The sequence below is a fragment of the Podarcis erhardii genome (assembly GCF_964252035.2).
Source record: "Podarcis erhardii genome assembly, chromosome: 15".
NCBI lineage: Eukaryota > Metazoa > Chordata > Lepidosauria > Squamata > Lacertidae > Podarcis > Podarcis erhardii.
The window spans coordinates 2,168,838-2,191,366 of record NC_138505.1 but is presented as its reverse complement, the minus strand read 5'-3'; the positions used below and the strand labels follow the sequence as shown (position 1 = coordinate 2,191,366).

At 46.1% G+C, this 22,529-nt stretch overlaps 1 protein-coding gene across 1 annotated transcript; it reads right to left on the bottom strand.

Annotated features, from left to right (window-relative positions):
• Positions 1–16,405: 16,405 nt before the first annotated feature.
• On the bottom strand, positions 16,406–21,827 carry LOC309330962 (uncharacterized protein). The gene is made up of 2 exons (XM_081842906.1): positions 21,678–21,827; positions 16,406–18,597 (listed from the first exon to the last, which is right to left on the bottom strand). Exon 2 carries the CDS (start codon positions 18,573–18,575, stop codon positions 17,568–17,570), a length of 1,008 nt encoding a protein of 335 aa, XP_081699032.1. The 5' UTR covers positions 18,576–18,597; positions 21,678–21,827; the 3' UTR covers positions 16,406–17,567.
• Between the last annotated feature and the right edge of the window lie 702 nt (positions 21,828–22,529).

The following is a 22,529-nucleotide window of genomic DNA, read 5'->3' as shown; positions in this document are numbered from 1 at the left end:
ACTCCCACCATCATCCTTGCCCATTGGCCATGCTGGCTGGGAGCTGATGGGAGCTGGAGTCCAACAGACACCTAAAGGTCAAGGATTTTCCATCCCTGTTTTACACCTGTGTAAGTGCACTTAGAATATGGTCCCTGATTGGTTGGGACATGTGTCCAGGACAGGTTTGAGGACTCTGAGGTTCTCCAGATGATACAGTGGTACCTCGGGTTAAGTACTTAATTCGTTCCGGAGGTCTGTACTTAACCTGAAACTGTTCTTAACCTGAAGCTTACTTACTTTATCAAACCTTTATTAGGCATTATGGAAATAAAACCTTAAAAGAGAAAATAACATATAAAAGCCTTGAAATATATATAAAAAGGCAGCAGTTTGCTAAATGCATATATATATATACATATAGAGTCAGTGGTTTTCCTTGTTAACCTGCTCCTTGGAGGACTGCTACCAAAAACTCGGCTACCCCCGCCGTTACCCTTTGGTCAACGTCGGATAGGTAGAATCCCACACATTCACCTTGCTGCGGTTCCAGACCACCCAAAAGAGGGGACAGCACGCGTTGACGGAGCGTACTGTACAATGGGCAATGAAGGAGAATATGCTCTACAGTGTCCGGGACATTCATAGAGCATCTGCAGAGTCTCTTGTTTCTAGGAATGTTTTGATATCTTCCCCTGACAAATGCTGAGGGAAAAACATTCAAACGGGCCAGCATAAAAGCCCTACGTTGGGCTGGGATTATTAGTTTAGTGACGTAATTGGCTCTGCTATCTAAGATATTTAATTCATAGAATATGGGGGAGCAAATTTTGTTTACAGCTGCCATAATATTTTGTCTCTCGACATCCTTTAGTCTAGTTAGGATATTATGGGAAATATATTGCTCATTAGAATTGTACAGGGGCTCCAGCTCGATGCCTAAAGATTCAATCTTTTTTTCGAGGTGCTGATACCATCTTGATTTATAGGAGTCTTTGAGCAAATCAGCGAGCAGACTTGATGGAGGGCAGCGAAAGTGGCAGCGTAACCAATACTTTATTGAGGTGGACCATGCCCAATATTCCATTGTGTGTATGCCTATTTCTGCACACATTGTTTCATATTTGATCGTAGCTGGGAGTCCAAGAATACGTCTCAGAAAGCTAGAGTGAATCTTTTTTAAATCATTGTTATATGCTTGGACCCATAGCGGGATTCCATAAAATATCTGGGATTGCACTTTTGTTTGAAATATCTGATTTGCCGCAGGAATAAATTGATTACCTTTCTGATAATGAAAACGGGCAACTGCTGATGAGATGCACTTTGCCTGTTTTATGGCATTTGTGCGATGGGTTGCCCACCCTAAATTGCTCTGGAATAAGATTCCCAGATACCTATAGATTTTCACTTGTTGGATTTCTTGCCCTCTTATTTTCCATTTCCAGGTGACTTCAAGATGGCGCCGAGGTAAGACGCTCTTATCGGAGCTCAAAGAGATCTTTTAACTAAATGTTGCTGGCTCTCCTTCCCCTTTTGGATTTTATTTCCTTTCACCATTTCGCTGTGCTTTTGAACATCTTATCTTATCCTCCTCGGTGCCGGGACTTAAAGAAGCTAATGAAGCCTTAACCTGAAGCACCACTTTAGCTAATGGAGGCCTCCTGCTGCCCCCGAGCCGCCGGAGCATGATTTCTGTTCTCATCCTGAAGCAAAGTTCTTAACCTGAAGCACTATTTCTGGGTTAGCGGAGTCTGTAACCTGAAGCGTATGTAACCTGAAGCATATGTAACCCGAGGTACCACTGTATTGGGCTTTTGGAAAGCCACCACAGTTGAGGTAGGGGTAAAGTTTGCATGCAAAATTCTGCACCAAAGTTGTCATGCATGGACTACAAACAATGAGATTAAGCTGAACACATGGGGCCAACAGAGTCAATGAGAAAACATGGAGTCAAATTGATTGCTTATAGTTGTACTTTATTCTCTTGCTGGCTGAGGTACATAAGGAAGCCAAGCATCATTGCAGATGCAACATGGAAGGTGTAGAAAGAAAGGAAAGACCAGATTCAGAAAACCCTGCTTTGGTAGTTACAGACCTTTGATAGGCTTATTATTATTTTATCCAGATGTTCAGTAACCCCCTCCCTTAAATGGCTTACAAATATCAGTGTTGAGACATTCCCTGCCCTCAGGTTCCCAGTCTAAGAGACATGTCACAAAAGGGAAAGGGATTGGGAGGGAGAAGGAAAAAACAAGCTCAGGAAGTCAGTTACAGGGACTTTGTAATAAGCAGCAATAACTGGAGGTGGGGAGAATGGAGAAGAGCCAAAAGTTGCTGGTCATTTGGCAGAGCCAATGGAGATGGCCTGGCAGTCTCATCTCCCTCCAGCTCTCATAGCTGTGTGGTCCGCAGTAGCCTTTGTGACTTTCCAGGATAAATACATTCATGAAATAATAGAGTTCTGTGGCTAATGAAAGCAGAACAGGAGGTCATGATGTTGACTTCAGGAGTTGTGGTGGCTTCCACCTCTTGATGGGTGACTCTGTGAAGGTAACTTAGCATGACTGGGTGCCATGAGGGTGACAGGCTGGAACTTGGTCGTCACAATCTTTCCCAGATGGCCATTGCCCTGGCTCTTGGCTCAGAGATCCACCTGGCCCCTGCCAATGAGATCCAGTTGAGCTGTGACAGTCATATTCTCCTGATCCTTGGCCGTAAGATCCAGTTGAGCTGTGACAGTCATATTCTCCTGATCCTTGGCCGTAAGATCCAGTTGAGCTGTGACAGTGAGAGCCAATTGACCCATGCCACTGTGGCTCATTGGACTTTGCAGGATTCCCACAGGGCCCTGGTGGGCACACAGGGGGCTGTTTGCACTGTTGCTTGCGTTGATGAGACATGGTCTTTGACTGTAGGCTGACCTGGAAGAAGAGGAAGAAGAAACTGCATTGGAACTCCCTCGCTCCATCACAATGATGTACTGCTTTGCAGAATTAATCTTGGAATCTTTGGAAGCAACCTAACCTTCATGGCATGCCCTAAGTTTAGCCACTCCCACCTAATGGTACATCCATAAATTGGGGCATGCCCATTATCTCTGAAGCCCAGGGACCTGAATTCCTGCCTAAGCTCATCCAAACAACGACAAAAAGGAGCTAGGGAGGGCCTAGCAGCTTGCTGTGGGAGAGCACATGTTGTGGCACGCAAGGTCTCAGGTTCATCTGAAGTTGAGAGAGGAAAGACCTGTGCCTAAGGCCTTGGTTTGAGTACCTAGTGCTGAGTGGGTAGAGCACCTGTCCCATGTTCAATCCCCAACATCTCCAGGTGAGCTGGGAATGGCCCTGTCTGAAACCCTGCCAGTCAGTGTAGACAATGCCAAGCTAGCTGCACCAATGGTTTAACCTGGTGCAAGGCAGCTTCCTACATCTGTATTTAAAATGGCCCTTTATACCTGAAGGAGCATCTCCACCCCCATCATTCCGCCCGGACACTGAGATCCAGCACCAAGGGCCTCCTGGCGGTTCCCTCATTGCGAGAAGTGAGGTTACAGGGAACCAGGCAGAGGGCCTTCTCGGTGGTGGCGCCCATCCTGTGGAACACCCTCCCCCTTCAGATGTGAAGGAAATAAGTAGCTATCTTATCTTTAAGAGACATCTGAAGGCAGCCCTGTTTAGGGAAGTTTTTACTATTTAATGCTGTATTGTTTTTAACACTTGATTGGAAGCCACCGAGAAGCAAAGTTCTTAACCTGAAGCACTATTTCTGGGTTAGCGGAGGCTGTAACCTGAAGTGGATGTAACCCGAGGTACCACTGTAGAGAGAAAAACATATACCTATCCACTTTCTCCATACCCAATCAGCTGGTGACGCAACCTCCAGTCCTGAGGAAGGGATATCTGTACCCAACACTCCCACTCTTGGAGGGAATGAGCTCAGCTTCCTGAACCCCGACAGGCATGAAGTTGGCAGTCCTCTCCACAAGGGATACACCCTGATTCTGGAACTGAGTGGTATACATGACATGGAGTTGATCTTTAAGCATCATGGTTAAGAGATGAGAGACATCTCCTCTTCCTTCTCCTCCGTGAACCTGTTGACTCCTCTGTTAGCATTGTCTAAACTGGTAGGTATTCCCAGCAAGATATGTCAGCCCTCTACTGATGGCAGCCATCAAGAATCTCTTAACAATAGAAACAGTAGTCCACTTACCCAACACGGTCCACTGAGAAGGATGGAAGAAGGCAGAAGCAGAAGACTGGTTGGTGAGAGCTGGGAAGGATAGATCTTTTATAGGTCTCTTGACCACTGAAGGAAAGAGATGTGAGTCTCCAGTGATTTAAGTCTGACGTGATGTGACTCTCCAGTGATTTAAAGCTCATACCCACCCCGTTGTCACTGGTAGAGTTTTATGAGAAGGATATGTTTCCTTTCCTGAAGGAAACACCCTTTTCTTTGAGAATGTTCCCAATGTTATGAGAGAGCAGAACCTGCTTGCGAGAGGAGAATGGATGAGAACGGGGTCTGGTCATCTCAGGTGATAATGCTGCAGCAAACTGCCATGGCTGACTTTTGCTGGTATCTGAACTATTTGAAGTCTTTTTTTAAAATAATAATAATAATAATATTTATTCAAGTTTGAAAGATTACAAAAAGAGAAAAAAGAAAAAAGAAAAATAAAAAAGACAGAAAAAATACAAACAATTAAAAAAGAACAGATCAAACCTTTACATAGCTTTCTTTCCTTCACTTATTTCCTTGACCTCCTCACACCTCCCATTTTTGTATTCTAATTCAATTTGTTATTCCAGCAAATCCTTCCAACCTTGTTTTTATCTTAATAATTTGTCTTAATATACTATAATTTTACATTCTCTCTTTCACCAATTCATCTTTACTTAATCCTTTATGTCATTTCTACTAAAACCACATAATTTTCTTTTCCCAACATCTTTCTAACAATCCTTAATTTTACAATATTTTAAAAGATAAAGTTTAAATTTTTTCCAATCTTCTTCCACTGACTCTTCTCCTTGGTCCCGGTCCAGTCATCTCGGCCAGTTCCAAATATTCCATCACTTTCATCTGCCATTCTTCCCGGGTGGGTAGATCTTGTGTTTTCCAGTACTTGAATTATTTGGAGTCTTGTCCCCACAAGGTTATCTGCTAAAGAATGCCCATCTGGCAGAGGTCTTCTCCAGTGCTGGCTAGCTGAGATCCTTTTAAAATTTGATATGCCACTGAATGGACGTAGTACCATCTCCCTGGGCCCTCAGAAATGATATTGTAGACTTGGGAAAAGAAATTACCAATGACTCCCTGATGAGGAAAGGTCACATCATTTGGGACTTTTTAGTTTAGAATAAAGGCAAGTAGGATGCAGGTGGCGCTGTGGGTTAAACCACAGAGCCTAGGACTTGCTGATCAGAAGGTCGGTGGTTCGAATCCCCGCAACAGGGTGAGCTCCCGTTGCTCGGACCCAGCTCCTGCCAACCTAGCAGTTCGAAAGCATGTCAAAGTACAAGTAGATAAATAGGTACCACTCAGGCGGGAAGGTAAACAGCGTTTCCGTGCGCTGCTCTGGTTCGCCAGAAGTGGCTTAGTCATGCTGGCCACATGACCCGGAAGCTGTACGCTGGCTCCTTCGGCCAATAAAGCAAGATGAGCACTGCAACCTAGTGTCGTCCACGACTGGACCTAACGGTCAGGGGTCCCTTTACCTTTACCTTTATCCACTTTGTAGAAAGGACTCAGGTGCAGCTGTGGTCTAAATCACAGAGCCTAGGGCTTGCCGATCAGAAGGTTGGCGATTTGAATCCCCATGAAGGGGTGAGCTCCTGCCAACCTAGCAGTTCGAAAGCACATCAAAGTGCAAGTAGATAAATAGGTACCGCTCTGGCGGGAAGGTAAACGGTGTTTCCGTGCGCTGCTCTGGTTCGCCAGAAGCGGCTTAGTCCTGCTGGCCACATGACCCGGAAGCTGTACACTGGCTCCCTCGGCCAGTAAAGCGAGATGAGCGCCGCAACGCCAGAGTCGGCCACGGCTGGGCCTAATGGTCAGGGGTCCCTTGACCTTTACCTTTGAAAGGCAAGTAGATGTAACATGATAGGAACTAATGAATCCATGTGTGCCATGAAGGGAGAACTCATGGACATTCAATGAAGCTGAACCTTGGAAGATTCAGAACAGATAAAAGTAAGTCATTTTTTAATACAACACATGAGGACCAACAACTTGGATGGCTTTGAAAGAGGATTAGACAAATTCATGGAAGGCAAGGCCATCAAAGGCTGCTAGCCATGATGACTATACTCTGCCTCCACAGTTAGAGGCAGTGATGCTTCTGAATGCCAGTTGTTGTGACTGGACAGAGTCCAGGCGGGCAGAGCGCTGTTGCATCTCAGATTGTGCTTGCAGGCTTCCCAGGGGTATCTGGAGGGCCACTGTGAGAACAGCATGCTGGACTAGCTGAACCTCTGGCCCATCCAGCAGGGCTCTCCTTATATGCTCTTGAGCCAGACCATCTAGCTCAGTATTGTCACTGGCAGTCATTCTGCAGGGTTGGGGGTGGAGGTGGAGTGAGAAGGGGTTGCAGGAAGAGAAAAAGGAAATGGGTGACACATAGAGAGAAAGGGGTGGCGGAGGGAGAAATGGTGAGAGAGAGAGAAGAGAGAGAAGGAAGGAAGGAAGGAAGGAAGGAAGGAAGGAAGGAAGGAAGGAAGGAAGGAGAGAGAGAGAGAGAGGGAGAGAGAGAAGAGAGGAGAGAAAACAGAGAGGGAGGGAGGGAGGGAGGAGAGAGAGAGAGAGAGAGAGAGAGATGGAAGGAAGGAAGGAAGGAAGGAAGGAAGGAAGGAAGGAAGGAGAGAGAGAGAGAGAAAGGAGGAGAGAAAACAGAGAGGAAGGAAGGAAGGAAGGAAGGAAGGAAGGAAGGAAGGAAGGAGAGAGAGAGAGAAGAGAGGAGAGAAAACAGAGAGGGAGGGAGGGAGGAAGGAGAGAGAGAGAGAGAGATGGAAGGAAGGAAGGAAGGAAGGAAGGAAGGAAGGAAGGAAGGAAGGAAGGAAGGAAGGAAGGGCTTTTATCCTGCTTATTATTACGGCCAGGGCAATTCACCCCTCAGTAAGAACACGAAAGGTTCTCAAATCCTCTTCTGAACTAAAAATGCCTGAATACTGCAAGACTTGGTATTCTTAAGTTCTTAAACAATTCATTTGCTCCCTGGAGCACTTCTACCACTTCTAACAGACTCCGTCCTAGATTTATGTATAAATGCATGAGAAGGCAGGCAGTTTTATTCTGAACTCTGCTTCCCAAGCTTAGGCAAACTCAAGACGTCTTCCCTAACTCAAGCACTCTGAAATGGGACAATTTTTGCCCCAGAGAGCACCCAGCAGCTATACTCTCTCAGGGTAGTCTCCAACTAGGTTCTGCTTAGACTAGGCCCATTGAAGTTCATGAACCTCGGATTCATCAGGTCTACTCTGAGCAGGACTAGTGCTGATTTCATCCCACCACAAGCCACACACTTTGGGAGTGGTCCAGTTGAATGTATCAAGTTCCTTCTTCTGACAGCACTGGGATGGTTCTTCTGCCCATGAGTCCTGTGCCAGACAGGATGGCGGGGTTGTAAATCCTACATGTGCCCTTTCTTCAGGGATCTTTCAAGACATGAATTAAATTGGACATGTTGTTCTTGCAAAGGGTGGTGCCCCTCGTAAGTCCTTTCTTCTTGGAAAAAATAGAGAATCGGGTGGAAAAGGCCCTGACTATGTCAGAAGGGTGGATTCTCCATGTGTCAATCTCAATTGACTTGTAGGACCAGCGTCATCCTCATTTCCTGCTTACAGGGCCTATATAAAGCCCTTCTTTTCCTCACTCGGAAAAGCACCCAGCTCTTCTTCTCAACTCACCTGTGTTGGCATATTTTCGGGTAAGTTGGTTCTTGGGTTTCATTTCCCCATGCTGATAAGGAAAGCTTTGTGTCAGCTTCTTTCTGCCATTTCATGGAAGAAAAGAGAGCACGACCAGTATGCCTATGCTATGTCTGGAGGAAGCGTACCAGTTTCTGAAACTTATGACTTTCTGAATCTTAATCTCAGGAGAGAGAACAATACCGCTTTACTTTGCTGTGGTTACTCCTAAAACAGAGCATTTACTTTTGAGTAAGAATGCGCCTGTAATTCTCCTCCTCCCAAATTTCTCTCTGGGTTTATTTATTTATTTTTAAAAAATATACTGCTATTTCATAGAAGTAGAAGAAGCAGAAATGAGCTCCAATGTCTTCTTACTTGTCTGCATGGGCCGGGTGGAATAGAAAAGTTCTCAAAAGGCATTGCATAGTTGAAACACAATGCCTTAGGGATAGATGAATATTTCATTTTCGTTTCTCTGTTTCTCACCTTTTCTGCACCAGTTTGAAATTCTGTTTCATTTAAATCCACATGAAAATCCCTACACTTTCCTGTGTGCATTTTTCTTAATATGTCAATTTTTGTATGCAGGGATTTGCAAGCATTTTCTGCCAATGTAATGTTTTTTCATATCCTATTTTTACCAAAATATTTCCCTTTGTGTACATTTATTTATGTTTTTGTACACATTTTGCTGTTGGAGATCTTGGCATTGCAAAATTCAGAAATGCATGAATTGTAGAGGTTGGCTTCCTTCCGGTTTAATAAGCAATTCCATTTCTTCCCCCATCCCCAGAATTGGTTTCTGAAGCTATGCTGCTACATTGCAAACTGTCCTTTTCGCTTGTTTGATTTGGAAGTTCTGAATTTTGCACAGAACAGAGTAATCCAACCCATCGTACAGCATCTACTTTGCATGCAAAAGGTCCCGGTTCAACTTGTGGAGTCCCCAGAAATGCCTGGGAAAGACTCTCGGCTTGAAATCTTGGAGAGTTTCTGCCAATCAGTGTGGATGATGCTGAGCTAGACAGTGCAGTGCTCTAGCTTGCTATAAGGCAGCTTCCTACAGGGCCGTCTTACCCATAGGTGCTAGAGGTGCGGGGCACCCGGTCACCGGGATCTCAGGGACACCAGGCCAAGAATCTGGGGCCCAAGAGTTGAGTCCGGGGAAGAATCTGCCCATCAGTCAGAGCGCTGTGGCGGGTTCTTCTGCTGCGCTGTGAGTTTGGGGGCGACCAAGCCAGCGAGATGCTGAGGCAGCTGGCCAGCTCTGCCCTCCTGCACGCCTGGGACTGGGCAAGCTGAGGGGGGGGCACCTGGCAGATCTTAGCACCCCGGCGCCACATATCCTTAAGACAGCCCTGGCTTCCTATTTAAATCAGCTCCTTTTTTCAGAACCTTGAGGGTTAGAACTTAACTTAGGGCTCCAAGAGCTTTTCTATGTGCCCTGTCACTCTGCTTGGAAAACCTCACTCTTTGCTGTTGAACTGGAGCAAACATCATTCTGCAGAAAGCTCGACTGTTGTTTGCTCCGATTCAGTGGTAAAGAGTGTGTTTTCACAAGGAAAGTGGTGGGGCAAGTGGAAGTGTGGGTGAGCTTTATTTTTCAGGGAAAGACCATAGCTTGCTGATGGAGCACCATCTTTCCATGGAAAAGGTCCCTGGTTCCACCCTTGGGCCTCTGCAGCTTTGGCAGATGATTTTCTGCTGAGCTATGGCCCGTTACAAGTGCATGGCTGGGACGTCACTGTAAACAAAGATAATTTAATTTATTTCCCCAAGGGGGAGTAATCAGGAGATCTGGGGCCCGTTGCAAAATAACCCGGGCTCACTCATTTCCTTAAGGAGAGCCTTAGTTCCAAGGTGACTTATGTCAAGACATAGATCACTGCCTGTGACTGAGCGCTGCTGGAACTTACAGCCTGGTTTCATTTCAGGTCTCCCGAAATCAGCAGAAGAAGATGTCACAGCAGTGTAAGCAGCCTCCTTCCTGCCCACCGACCTTCTGCGGGCCTCCCTCTTCAGGATGCGGGAAGATGGGCCAAGTGCCAGCGTGCCAGGGGCAGGTTGAACCTCAGTGCCCTGGGAACCCGTGCCAGGGGCAGGTTGAACCTCAGTGCCCTGGGAACCCATGCCAGGGGCAGGTTGAACCTCAGTGCCCTGGGAATCCATGCCATGGGTCCGGTGGTGGAAGCCAAGGCCACTGCCAGTTAGCCAAGGATGGCGGCTCTCATCACCAGCACCACCAGCACCATCAAGACAGCCAACAGGGGAAACAGTGCTGAAGCTGTGGTTCCTGCATTGCGGGTGGTTGGACTTTGGGTCCGTCTCAGCTCTACGATTCTATGATTCTATCCCTCATAGCCAATACAGTCTTCCAGAAATGAAAGCATATCAATAAAATGCTTCCTGCAGTCAGCTGCCGGCATCTGTGTCTCTTCGCTCTCTGTGTGTCATTCTTTGCATTCAGCACAGACCTATTTTCCTTCTGCTAGGTTGATTTCATGCGCATGTTATATGGTACGGTATGGTTTCATGTGTATGAAACCCAAAGGGCTTCTGAATTTCAGGGGCTCATCCTACACTCGAGTAGGACACTGGCAGAGACATATGCCCGACTGGCATGTTCCCTCCCTCCTGGTCGATCGTTCGGGAGCTTCAAAAGCTTTCTTCAGCCCAAACATCACAGCGACCGATGCCAACAGACACCGGCACACTTAGGGATCCACAGAGTCTTCACAACTTGCGTGACAGACCTCAGCAACTCAGAATTTTGGCTAATCTACTTTATTTACATATAAACACACACAGAGCACTGCAACATGGCTCCCTCTCTCTCTAGCATCAGACAGCAAAGAGAAAAAGAACAAAGGACAATAGTCCCACTTCACAGAACACAGTAATACAAACATCCCATCTCCGTCACTTCCCACTCTGTGGAGTCAAAACATACAACGTCATGTGATAGACAATAATCCCATCACTGCAGTCATGGAACAGGAATTCTAACACTGCAGTCACACCAAAGGACTCTTTTAAGCACACCAAAGGGTTGTTCTAGATACAACAAAGGGGCTGTTCTAAGCACCGAATGTTCTAGAAACATTATAGGGCTGTTCTAAACATACCAGGGGGCTTCTCTAGCCATACCAAACAGCTATTCTAGGCACACCAAAGGGATACTGTAGCCACACCAAAGGACTGTCCTAGATGCACCCAATGGCGGCTTTCACCACACCAAAAGGAAGCTTTAGCCACACCAAAAGAGCTACTCTAAATACTCTAAAGGACTTCAGGGCACCCCGACCCAGAAGGATGTTTACATCTTATTTGTCAACACTCACACCCGATCCCACAGTTCCTCTGATTCTTATCCACTCCGTCAGCATTCGTAACAAAGCTAGGTCACTGACTGAACTGATGTTAAGTGTCTGTGATTTAAAGGTATTTCAGACCTTTTGAACCATTAGAGGTTTCAGCTGGAAGCAATGTGTGGAGACTTTCTAATAAGTTTTACTGGTTTTATTAATTATTATTATTATTATTTTAAGAAAAAGCAACATTAGAGCCTTGTTGGATCAGATCAACAGCCTGCCTAGTCCAATGTTAGGAAAGGGCTGAGGTTCATCTGTAGAACATCTCCCTTGCATGCAGAAAGTCTCAGGTTACAATCCCTGGCATCTCTCGGTCTGAAACCCTGGGCAGCCCCTGCCAGTCAGTGAAGGCAGCACTGAACTAGATGAACCAATGGTCTGACTTGGTATAAGGCAAATTCCTATACTGCCATTGCAGCCTTGCAGTGTCAGCCCAATGCCCAGAGTGGCTTAACACCCATTCCCTCTTCAGAGGAATCTTTGGGAATTGTAGCACTGGAAGAGGAGTTTCCTAGTACCTCTCAGCAATTAGCGACACGAAGCCTCAGAAATAGATTGCCACATTCTTAGGCTGGTGCATATTTACAAGTTTATTCAGCGTTGGTCAAAGAAAAACATGACCGCCTGCTACCGTGTTCAGGTGCCTGAACACGCTAGCAGGCGGTCATGTTTTTCTTTGTTCTGACCAACGTAGAATAAACTTGTAAATATGCTCTCCTGCTGTGCAACTTTCGCTGTGTGAATTCTGCTGATAGAGTGTGCACCAGCCTAAGAATGTGGCAATCTATTTCTGAGGCTTCGTGTCGCTAATTGCTGATACTGCACGTCTACGGGGGATCGATGGACGTCCGGAGTCCGGCTGGAGGCAATGACGGTCGATGTCTCCCTGGCAGTATCCCAACAACATCGTGCTTTAAATGCATGGTGTGAATGTGGCCTTAGCTAGACTTCAACTCTATACCATTCTCCCACTCTCCCCTATTATGTGAAGGATCAGGTACTACACATGCTCTGGACACGGGCAGCGCTGTGGTCTAAACCACTGAACCTCTTGGGCTTGCCGATTGGAAGTTAACAGTTCAAATCCCCGCAACAGAGTGAGCTCCCGTTGCTCTGTCCCAGGTCCTGCCAACCCAGCAGTTCAAAAGTGCAAGTAGATAAATAGGTACCACTGCGGCGGGAAGGTAAATGGCATTTCTGTGCGCTCTGACTTCTGTCACAGTGTTCCATTGCACCAGAAGTGGTTTAGTCCTGCTGGCCACATAACCCAGAAAGCTGTCTGTGGACAAATGCCGGCTCCCTTGGCCTGAAAGCGAGATGAGCACCACAACCCCAGAGTCACCTTTGACTCGACTCAACCGTCCAGGGATCCTTTACCTTTACCTTTTACACATGTTCCATCCATTTCACACATTCCTCATATCCCAGCACCCAATGATGTGCAGTCAGTGATCCTAGAATCATAGATGCCTCAGCGGTCATCTGGTCTAAAGGTAAAGCTAAAGGGACCCCTGACCATTAGGTCCAGTCGTGGCCACCTCTGGGGTTGCTGCGCTCATCTCACTTTATTGGCCGAGGGAGCTGGTGTACAGCTTCCGGGTTATGTGGCCAGGAGGACTAAGCCGCTTCTGGCGAACCAGAGCAGCACGGAAACGCCGTTTACCTTCCCACCGGAGAGGTACCTATTTATCTACTTGCATTTAGTTCTTTCGAACTGCTAGGTTGGCAGGAGCAGGGACCGAGCAACGGGAGCTTACCCTGTCGTGGGGATTCGAACCGCCAACCTTCTGATCGGCAAGTCCTGGGCTCTGTTGTTTAACCCACAGCGCTTGCAAATGCAGGAAATTTACAGCTATGTGCCAAATTTGGTGCCCAAGCAGATGGTAAATTATAGACACCCTGGAGGAAAGAAGGTACAATTATGGGGCAGGGTGGTGTCCGTGGAGAAACATCCAGGGTACCTGAACACTTCCTCACTGTTCCAAAAAGCAAAAATTGCCTATGAAAATTCTGTAAGCTCCATAGAGCACAGACATCATTTCAGTCAGTCAGTCAGTCAGTTAGTTTATTGTGTTTTAGCAGATAACAACAACAACAACAATAACAATAATAGAGATTTACATTTCTGCTCCTTAATCTTTAAAGGTTAAATCCAGTGCTTTTTCCCCTAAAAAAACCACACGTTTAGGGGTACTCTCATTTTGAATCAAGAAAACCACCATTTTATAGCTCAAATTGGGAAAAATAAATACAGTATATGTACAAATATTCACAAAAGTACCAGGATCCCCTGCGTCCCCCCAGAAAAAAAAACACTGGATATATCATTTCCCAAACCCACTTGAAGTTTCATAGCACAGATTTATAGAGGCTTAGCAATAAATCTAGATACAGTGGTACCTCAGGTTACATACGCTTCAGGTTACAGACTCTGCTAACCCAGAAATAGTGCTTCAGGTTATGAACTTTGCTTCAGGATGAGAACAGAAATCGTGCTCCAGCGGCACGGCAGCAGCTGGAGGCCCCATTAGCTAAAGTGGTGCTTCAGGTTAAGAACAGTTTCAGGTTAAGAACGGACCTCCGGAATGAATTAAGTACTTAACCCGAGGTACCACTGTATTCTGAAGGATATATACTTCTTTACACCAGAGCAAAAACCAAATCTTTGCTAGGGATAACCTTCCCTTCTGTGATCTTAACAATTCAATCTGCTAGTGGGAGGACATTTGATCCCGAGAGGACATTTTTTTGCTGGTATTACTCTGCCAAGGGCCTCTGGCCATTGCCCAACTCATCTCTGGGGCATCTTCCCCTACCCAGAATAGCAGCTTGCATGACCCACTAAAGAATATAATAACACAAATTCCTAACAGTAGCAACTAATTGCACATTGATTCAAAATCCAGTGAAAACTACTCAGTTTAATTAATTAAAAAATAATAAAATATGAACTTGATCCAGCAGCTTTTCAAAGTCTGGTAGTCAATTACATCTCCGAGCACAATTCAAAGTGTTGGTGCTGACCTTTAAAGTCCTAAATGGCCTTGGTCCAGTATACCTGAAGGAGCGTCTCCACCCCCATCGTTCTGCCCAGACACTGAGGTCCAGATCTGAGGGCCTTCTGGTGGTTCCCTCCCTGCGAGAAGCCAAGTTACAGGGAACCAGGCAGAGGGCCTTCTTGGTGGTGGCGCCCGCCCTGTGGAACGCCCTCCCACCAGATGAGAACAACAACTACCAGACTTTTAGAAGACATCTGAAGGAAGCCCTGTTTAGGGACGCTTTTAATGTTTGATGCATTACGGTATTTTAATATTTTGTTGAAAGCCGTCCAGAGTGGCTGCAGAAGCCCGGCCAGATGGGTGGGATATAAATTATTATTATTATTATTATTATTATTATTATTATTATTATTATTTATTCCGGCATCCCCTGCTGCCCTCTTAGTACCTCCCTCAGGTAACCCCACAGCCACCCTGGGGCTCTATTGCCCAGTTTGAGAACTCCTGGCCTATATCCATTAACGATGCTGTGCAAAGCAATTAATACTGCTATGCTTAATGCTTAAGTGGCTAGGCGTCTCTCAAGCCAAAATGTAAGAATCGTTGTCCATACTTGCCCGTTCTTAGAAAGACAGGGAGATGCAATTAAGAATTTGGAAGACCTAGTGGTTGAGCAGGTTTAGGTAGTTCAGTGGAGTCTTCCTGGAACCCAGCACAAACGAAGAAGCCAGTTGTCAGCTTTCTTCCTTTGCTCTTGACAAAGCAACTTTTGCCGCCACATGTTTCATCAGGCGAATATGAGATGATAGGAGTTGATAGGAATCCAGGACTGGAGTAATAAATTGGGTCCACTTCCCGGTGGGGCTGGGTTGCGGTCGGGCCACCTAGCCTCCTCCCGCCTCAGCGTGGGGGTGGGACAATATCCCGTGTCCCGCTGGGAGAGACCCCGGCCAGGTCATGTCACCAGGTGGCCAATCAGGTCGCTTGGGGGCGTGGCCAGGGCCAATTTAAGCCATGGTGCGACTCTGAGGCTTCCCTTTCAGCCTCGCGGGGCATATCTCCCACCCTCCCACCCTTTTTCCAGTAGCGTCTTTGGCCTTGCTATGGACTTCAGTCAGTCGGCGTTGAGGGGCCTGGTAGTACTTTTTCCACTTGGCAAATTGGCACCATGAAATAACCCCCAAGAAGTGAAGTCCCATGCCATTCATTGTCCATGCTTCTCCACACTTCCCCATGCAGTTGACCATGCTTATCCCCACATGGTGATGTGCAGGCTTTGGTGCAAGCAAAGCTGCATCATGAAGTGACCAAGGAAACGTGTGGGCGAAATTTCCATTTTGCAGATTCTCCCCTTTCACAAGGACTCCCACCATCCCTGACCATAGGCTATACTGGCTGGGGTTGATTGGGACATGGGAAGCTGCCTGGTACTAAAGCAGGACCTTTGCTCCATCTAACCCAATATTGTTTACTCTGACTAGCAGGGCCTCTCCAGGGTTTCAGGCGGGGTGCCCTTCTCAGCACTTACTGGGGGATGCCTAGGGTTGAACCTGGAGCCGTTTGCATGCAAAGCAGGCTGTACCTCAGTTACAGCCCTTCCCTCTAATGTTTGCTGGCATCAATGTGGTGCTAAACCAACTGTTATCCAGTGGTGCCTCGCAAGACGAAAATAATCCATTCCGCGAGTCTCTTCGTCTAGCGGTTTTTTCCTCTTGCGAAGCATCCCTATTAGCGGCTTAGCAGATTAGCGCTATTAGCGGCTTAGCGGCTTAGAAAAAGGGGAAAAAAACTCGCAAGACTCGCAAGACATTTTCGTCTTGCAAAGCAAGCCCATAGGGAAATTCGTCTTGCGAAGCGCCTCGAAAAACGGAAAACCCTTTCGTCTAGTTTTTCGTCTTGCGAGGCATTCGTCTTGTGGGGCACCACTGTACCAATAATTGTGACCTTGTCCAAATAGTGGGGTTGTCATATTTCAAGAAGTGAAAAGTTGAGCTTTTCTTAAAAAAGAAGTTTTGCCCAAGTTGGAATCTTCTGGAGGGACTGAAGAAGCCTTTCTTTGCACATTCTTAATTTATTTTATATAGGTAATTTCATACTGCCCTTCATACAGTCATATTCCCACCAAAAACAAATCTCCAGATTCAAATTCATGTTGAGGCTTTTTATTTGTATTTCGGAAGTTCAGAGATTTAGGAACAATCCATTTAATCCCAGAAGAATATACAGACGGATGAACAATAAAGAGTAAGATTTGGGACATGTCATCAGCTTCCTGGTGATGCCATGATCACCCCTTTGCAATCATGGCACAAAAGCCATCCAATAAAATCCGCTTCCTTTTGTGTCAATTACCTTAATTAAATTCACAGTAAAATAATACTCGGGCATCACTGGGAACAATTTCTTTTTGAAGTTTAATGTGTCGCCTCAGATGAGAAGCTCTGATTATTACGTTCTCTGCCAACATCTCAATAAGGATGTATTTAATGAAGACAGAAACAGTCCTCGCTACTTGCCTACTAAACATTTGGGGTGGGTGGATAAGGAAAAGTACATGCAGGAAATGGGATTTGCTCACGAATGTCAGGAAAACCCTACTGGATCAAACCTAGTTCAGCCCCCTGCTTCCCACACTAGTTAATCAAATTCCTTAGGGAAGACAACAATTGGGGAATGAGTTCAACATCCCTCTTCCACACCTATTCTCCAGCAACTGGTATCCATTTCACCATTCTAGGTGGGATGAGACTCATGCGGCAGGGGTCTTCCCTATTTTAAGAACTGGATGATCAACAAAATGATCATTAAGCAATAATAAATATTGAAGAAACAGGGATACCCGGGAAAGGATGAGATGGCTTCTCCTAACCTTTGTACAGAATCCAACCAAACTAGCAGTTGAATTTTACTTCAGTACTGACAACAGGACAGTGTCCTCCATCACAGAAGAGAGTACCATGCTACATTGGGTAAATCAGGGGAAATGGGAGGAACTTTTGTCATCTGAGGCATCCACCAGGGCCAGCCCCAAGAAGGAAGAAACTAAGAGCTCATTGCATCGCCACCAAAAGCCAAATTTGACAGCCTAATTCCAAAACACTTCCTCTTGAAGCAATGACTTGCTGGTGGCAATTATGCTGTTTACTACTATTATCATATGGAGAACAACATGGGAAATATAATAACAGAAGGGTTTTTAAAGGAATTTAAATAAACAAAAAGGATGAGGTATATTGAAAGTTGCAGGTTGTGAGCTGGACGTGTTGATCATGCTGACTTCCTGTGCCGTTGTTGTTTCTCATGCTTGCTTACTTCTGCTGGTGAGGCCACTGGCAAGGTTGCTTCTTCTGCTGTTGATCGCAAGGGGGTGGGCATTTTGCCTCAGGTGGGCAACACGGGACAGTGGTTGGCTCCTTGCAGGGAGGCTGCTTCTCTGGGCATGGAGTTGGGACGACTACTACTGGTGTCTCCTTGCAGGGAGGCTTCTCTTGACATGGTGTTGGCTGCGGGCATGGAGTTGGGACGACGACTACTGGTGGCTCCATGCAGGGAGGCTTCTCTTGACATGGTGTTGGCTGAGGGCATGGAGTTGGGACGACTACTACTGGTGTCTCCTTGCAGGCAGGCTTCTCTTCACATGGCTGAGGACATGGAGTTGGACAAATCACTGCTGGTGGCTCCTTACATGGCTGCTTTTGCTGAGGACACGGTGTTGGCTGAGGGCAAGGAGTTGGAACAACTACTACTGGTGGCTCCTTGCATGGAGGCTTCTCTTGACATGGTGTTGGCTGAGGGCATGGAGTTGGGACGACCACTACTGGTGTCTCCTTGCAGGGAGGCTTCTCCTGAGGACATGGTGTTGGCTGAGGACAAATCACTACTGGTGGCTCTTGGCATGGCTGCTTTTGTTGAGGACACGGTGTTGGCTGAGGGCAAGGAGTTGGAACAACCACTACTGGTGGCTCCTTGCATGGAGGTTTCTCTTGACATGGTGTTGGCTGAGGGCATGGAGTTGGGACGACCACTACTGGTGGCTCCTTGCATGGAGGCTTCTCTTCACATGGTGTTGGCTGAGGGCATGGAGTTGGACAAATCACTACTGGTGGCTCCTTACATGGCTGTTTTTGTTGAGGACATGGTGTTGGCTGAGGGCAAGGAGTTGGGACGACCACTACTGGTGTCTCCTTGCATGGAGGCTTCTCCTGAGGACATGGTGTTGGCTGAGGACATGGCAACGGTTCTGGTGCTGTTTTGCACAGTGCAGGTGGCAAAGTGGTTGCCTGTTTGCACTGCTGCTGGTTGTTGAATGATGCCATTTCTACTGATGTTCCAGAAAGCCTGCAGGTAAGAAAGAATGGATTTCACCTGTCATTCAGAAATACCATCACACAAACACATCTAAACCATTTGCCTTGCTTGTTGTATGTCTACAATTATTGACAGAGTCTCTCCAAGAATTTAAGACAAGGGTCCATCCATTGATTTCAAAGTCTATGCTGAGTACAACTAACATTGGATACAACCCATTGAATTTAATGGGTCTAAGTTAGTCATGCAAATAATAACAACGAAACAATAAAACTCAGGTTGAATAAGATCACTCTATCAACTAATAAAAGCATAATCTAAAACGGCTGAGTGAATTTTAAAAAGTTTTAACCCGGTGCTGAAAAGAGCATAGTATTGGCAACAGGTATCCTTCCCCCAGGAGGATATTTCAGAAACTGGGAGCCAGCACAAAGAAGGTCCTCTCTTTTGTACATCAATGATGTATTTCAAGGGAATAATGAGTTTCATCCAACTACATGATAGACCCATTGAAATCAATTGACTTAAGCTAGTCGCGTCCACCATCTTAAATGGCTCTACTCTCAGTAGAACTAACACTGAATAAAACTAATTGAAATCAATGGACCTCAATAATCATAGAATCATAGAATCATAGAATCATAGAGTTGGAAGAGACCACAAGGGCCATCGAGTCCAACCCCCTGCCAAGCAGGAAACACCATCAGAGCACTCCTGACATATGGTTGTCAAGCCTCTGCTTAAAGACCTCCAAAGAAGGAGACTCCACCACACTCCTTGGCAGCAAATTCCACTGTCCATTAATTTCAAGGGGTCCACAAGTAGTGTTCTTAATGTTAGATACAACCCTGTGTCCCCCCCACCCCGCCCCCTGGAATTTAACTCCTAAAGATCTGGAGGGGTGGGGAAAAAGACCTGGGAAATGGCCGCTTTAGCCACCGGAACTAGCAAACATGTTAAGATCGTCCTGCTATTTTCCCCAATCATTCTTCCCCTGGAAGGAAAAGGAAGAACATGTTCCACCCAATACATTGAATATGTAAATTGGCAGTGTTCCTGATAACTAGCGACTGTGGGAGGATGAGCAATTAGCAAGACTTACACAAGGGACAAGGGGCATTGACAAATTCGGAACACTGACGTAATGGCAAGCTACTTTGAGGATCCAACGCCCCAGGTATTTTGAAATCTCCAGTGCAGTCCAAAGGCAACACCTACTCAAACCCTCCACATTGTTAAAATCAATAGAGAGGTCCTTCTCATAGTTCTACCCCTCTCAGAAATTCAGGGTGGTGGGGACCCGGGAGAGGGAATTCTCTGTGGCAGCTCCTAGGTTGGGGAATTCCCTCCCCAAAGAAGGGCATCTTCACTTCAGCTTTTGGTGAATGCTCAAGACACACCTCTTTGCCCTGACCTTTGACCACTGGGTTGTGTGTTTTCAGGGCCCACCCCCTATCCTTCCTTCCCTCCCCCTCCCCTTTTTGTTAAGACTACCTGCTCTGGGATCCCACTGCTAATTTTCCCCTGGTCTCCTCGCTGGCCCAAATAGGACGAATTTAGCCAGCTAGCCCTGGTGATCATCTAATGTTTATTGATGGATTTCCCCCCTAAATTGATTTTTGATTTTTGAATTCTGAATTTATTGTTATTCACATTTTATACTGTATTTCATCCTTTTTTTATTGCATCAATTAAGTGTTTTAAATTTGTTGTTAGCTGCCCTGAGCCCAGTTTTTGAACCGGGAAGAGCGGGGTATAAATAAATTATTATTATTATTATTATTATTATTATTATTATTATTATTATTCCTGTGACTGGGGTCTGCTTTAGCTGCTTTTAATTTCTCATTTTTAAATGGTTGTAATACATAGAATCATAGAATTGCAGAATTGGACGGGACCATGAGGGTCATCTCGTTCAACCCCCTGCAATGCAGGAATCTTGAATGAAGCATCTGTGACAGATGGCCATCCAATCTCTGCCTAAAAACCTCCAAAGAAGGAGAGTCCACAACCTCCTGAGGGCTTCTGTTCCAGTATCTAACACCACTTACTGTCAGAACGTTCTTCCTGGTATTTAGTCAGAATCTAGGCAGCATTATACAGGTGCCTCCAAAATTACGTGTGGCCAACTCACACATGACCGCATACATGTGAGGTGCTGAGAAATAATTTAATTCAAACCCAGAAACCACAGGAGGAAGCTAGAGAGTCCCCGTGGCTCACGAGGAGACCCTCCCTAGAGCCCAAAGAGGACGTCAGTGAGGGCGGAGGAAGCCCTGAAGACGCCTGAGGTGCAGTGGGGTTTTGTTTAGGCTGCTCAGCCTCCCCGCCTAACAGCTGATGTACAGGGTAGCACAGCAGCAGCAGCGGCACATATTCCCTGTGTCCTCCAACCTTCAGACAATCCCAGAGCTTCAACTCCAGGTATTTTGGTCTGGTTTGGGGAGAGAGCAGGAGAGGAGAAGAAAGTGGGCATTTGGAGACGTTTTAGAGGATGCTCTCCACTTTATGCAATTTCAGTTATGAGCCCTTCCCCATCTTGTGCACCTCATCCAAGTTCCTATTCACCACCATTCTATTCCTAGGATAATCTGAATGGCACCAGCCAGGTGTATTCAGATAATCTGCAGGGGGCCAGGGAAGAACTTTCAGAGCTTGCAGGGAGGATCTCAAGAAACACAATATTTCTAATTAATTGAGAAGCAATAAAACTGATTGTCTCCTACTACTATAGGAAGGGCTGAAATGTTGGCTTGCATCTCTAATGCCAAAGTAGACCCAGTGAAACCAATAGACCAAAGTCCATTGCTTTCAGTGAGTCTACACATAGAATATGCATTGGATACAGCCCAGTAATACTAACATTACTAGTAGTAGCAGAACAACTAGGAATAGTAGAGTACTATGAGGCTGAGGAGAAAACCACCCCTGCATTTTACGGTTAACAGAAAAAAGGCTTTTGGAAATAGCCTTGCTGGTATTACGCTACTATTACAGTCTTATCTAAAAACAGATTTGCCCAAAGCATGAAAGAGACATCTACTACTGCTTTGACTAGTCACAACCACCACCATGCAGTTCCTTAGTGTCAGCTGTAAGAGACTTACCCAATTGGTCACTGAGATGCTGCTGGAAGGAATTAAGTGGCTCCAGGAACAGCAAGTGCTTTTTATCCTCTACTGAAGCCCAGCCTCCGGATACAGTGTGTAAATCTAGATGACTCCATCCTTACACAATGGAGTAGGCTCGTCATGCATTTCTACATTTCCCCCATGCCACTCCTTTCTTCGACTCTGCTTCTGCGATGGCTGCGGGCAATTTCATGCCAATCTCCTCCTTGACTAAGATACGTGGCCAATGTTCTAAAAATAGACACCCCAATCCCCAAGAGGTCACAATCTTCACGGATGTGTCAGCTGAGTCTGGGTGGTGTCCAACTAAGTCCTAATCAGACCCATTGAAATCAATGGACCTAAATTAGACCCCCCTCTGTGTGATACATTTAGAACAATGTCATAGCACTTTAAACAGTCGTGGCTTCTCCCAAAGAATCCTAGGAGCTGTGGTTTGTTAAGGGGGCTGAGAGTTCCCATTAGAGAGCTACAGTTCCCAGAGTTCCCCAGTGTCAAGGAATGGTCTGAAGACAAGGACTGGGGGATACATTCTATGGCAGACCAGCTTCTCTCTGTTGGAGAATTGGAGGGGGAAGAGTCACACCCCTTGTTCACAATGTGTTCAGAAGCAGAGAGAGAGACACAATAATTGGGAGAGAATAATTGGGTGCACTCTTCCCACCTTGGATCAAATCTATCCGTCATTTAATTTAATATAGTTGGCCTTTATGTAACTTCATGTATTTGGCTTTTGTTTTGCTTGTCCTTAATGGAACAGTGCTGGGCTCCATCGCAGAGTTGGGGGCAATGCTCAATTTTATTTGGGAGGAATTGGATGGTGGGGGC

Bases quoted from the DNA above. Each gene is read 5' to 3' on its own strand.
- LOC309330962 (XM_081842906.1), bottom strand. From the start codon at position 18,575: ATGGCATCATTCAACAACCAGCAGCAGTGCAAACAGGCAACCACTTTG.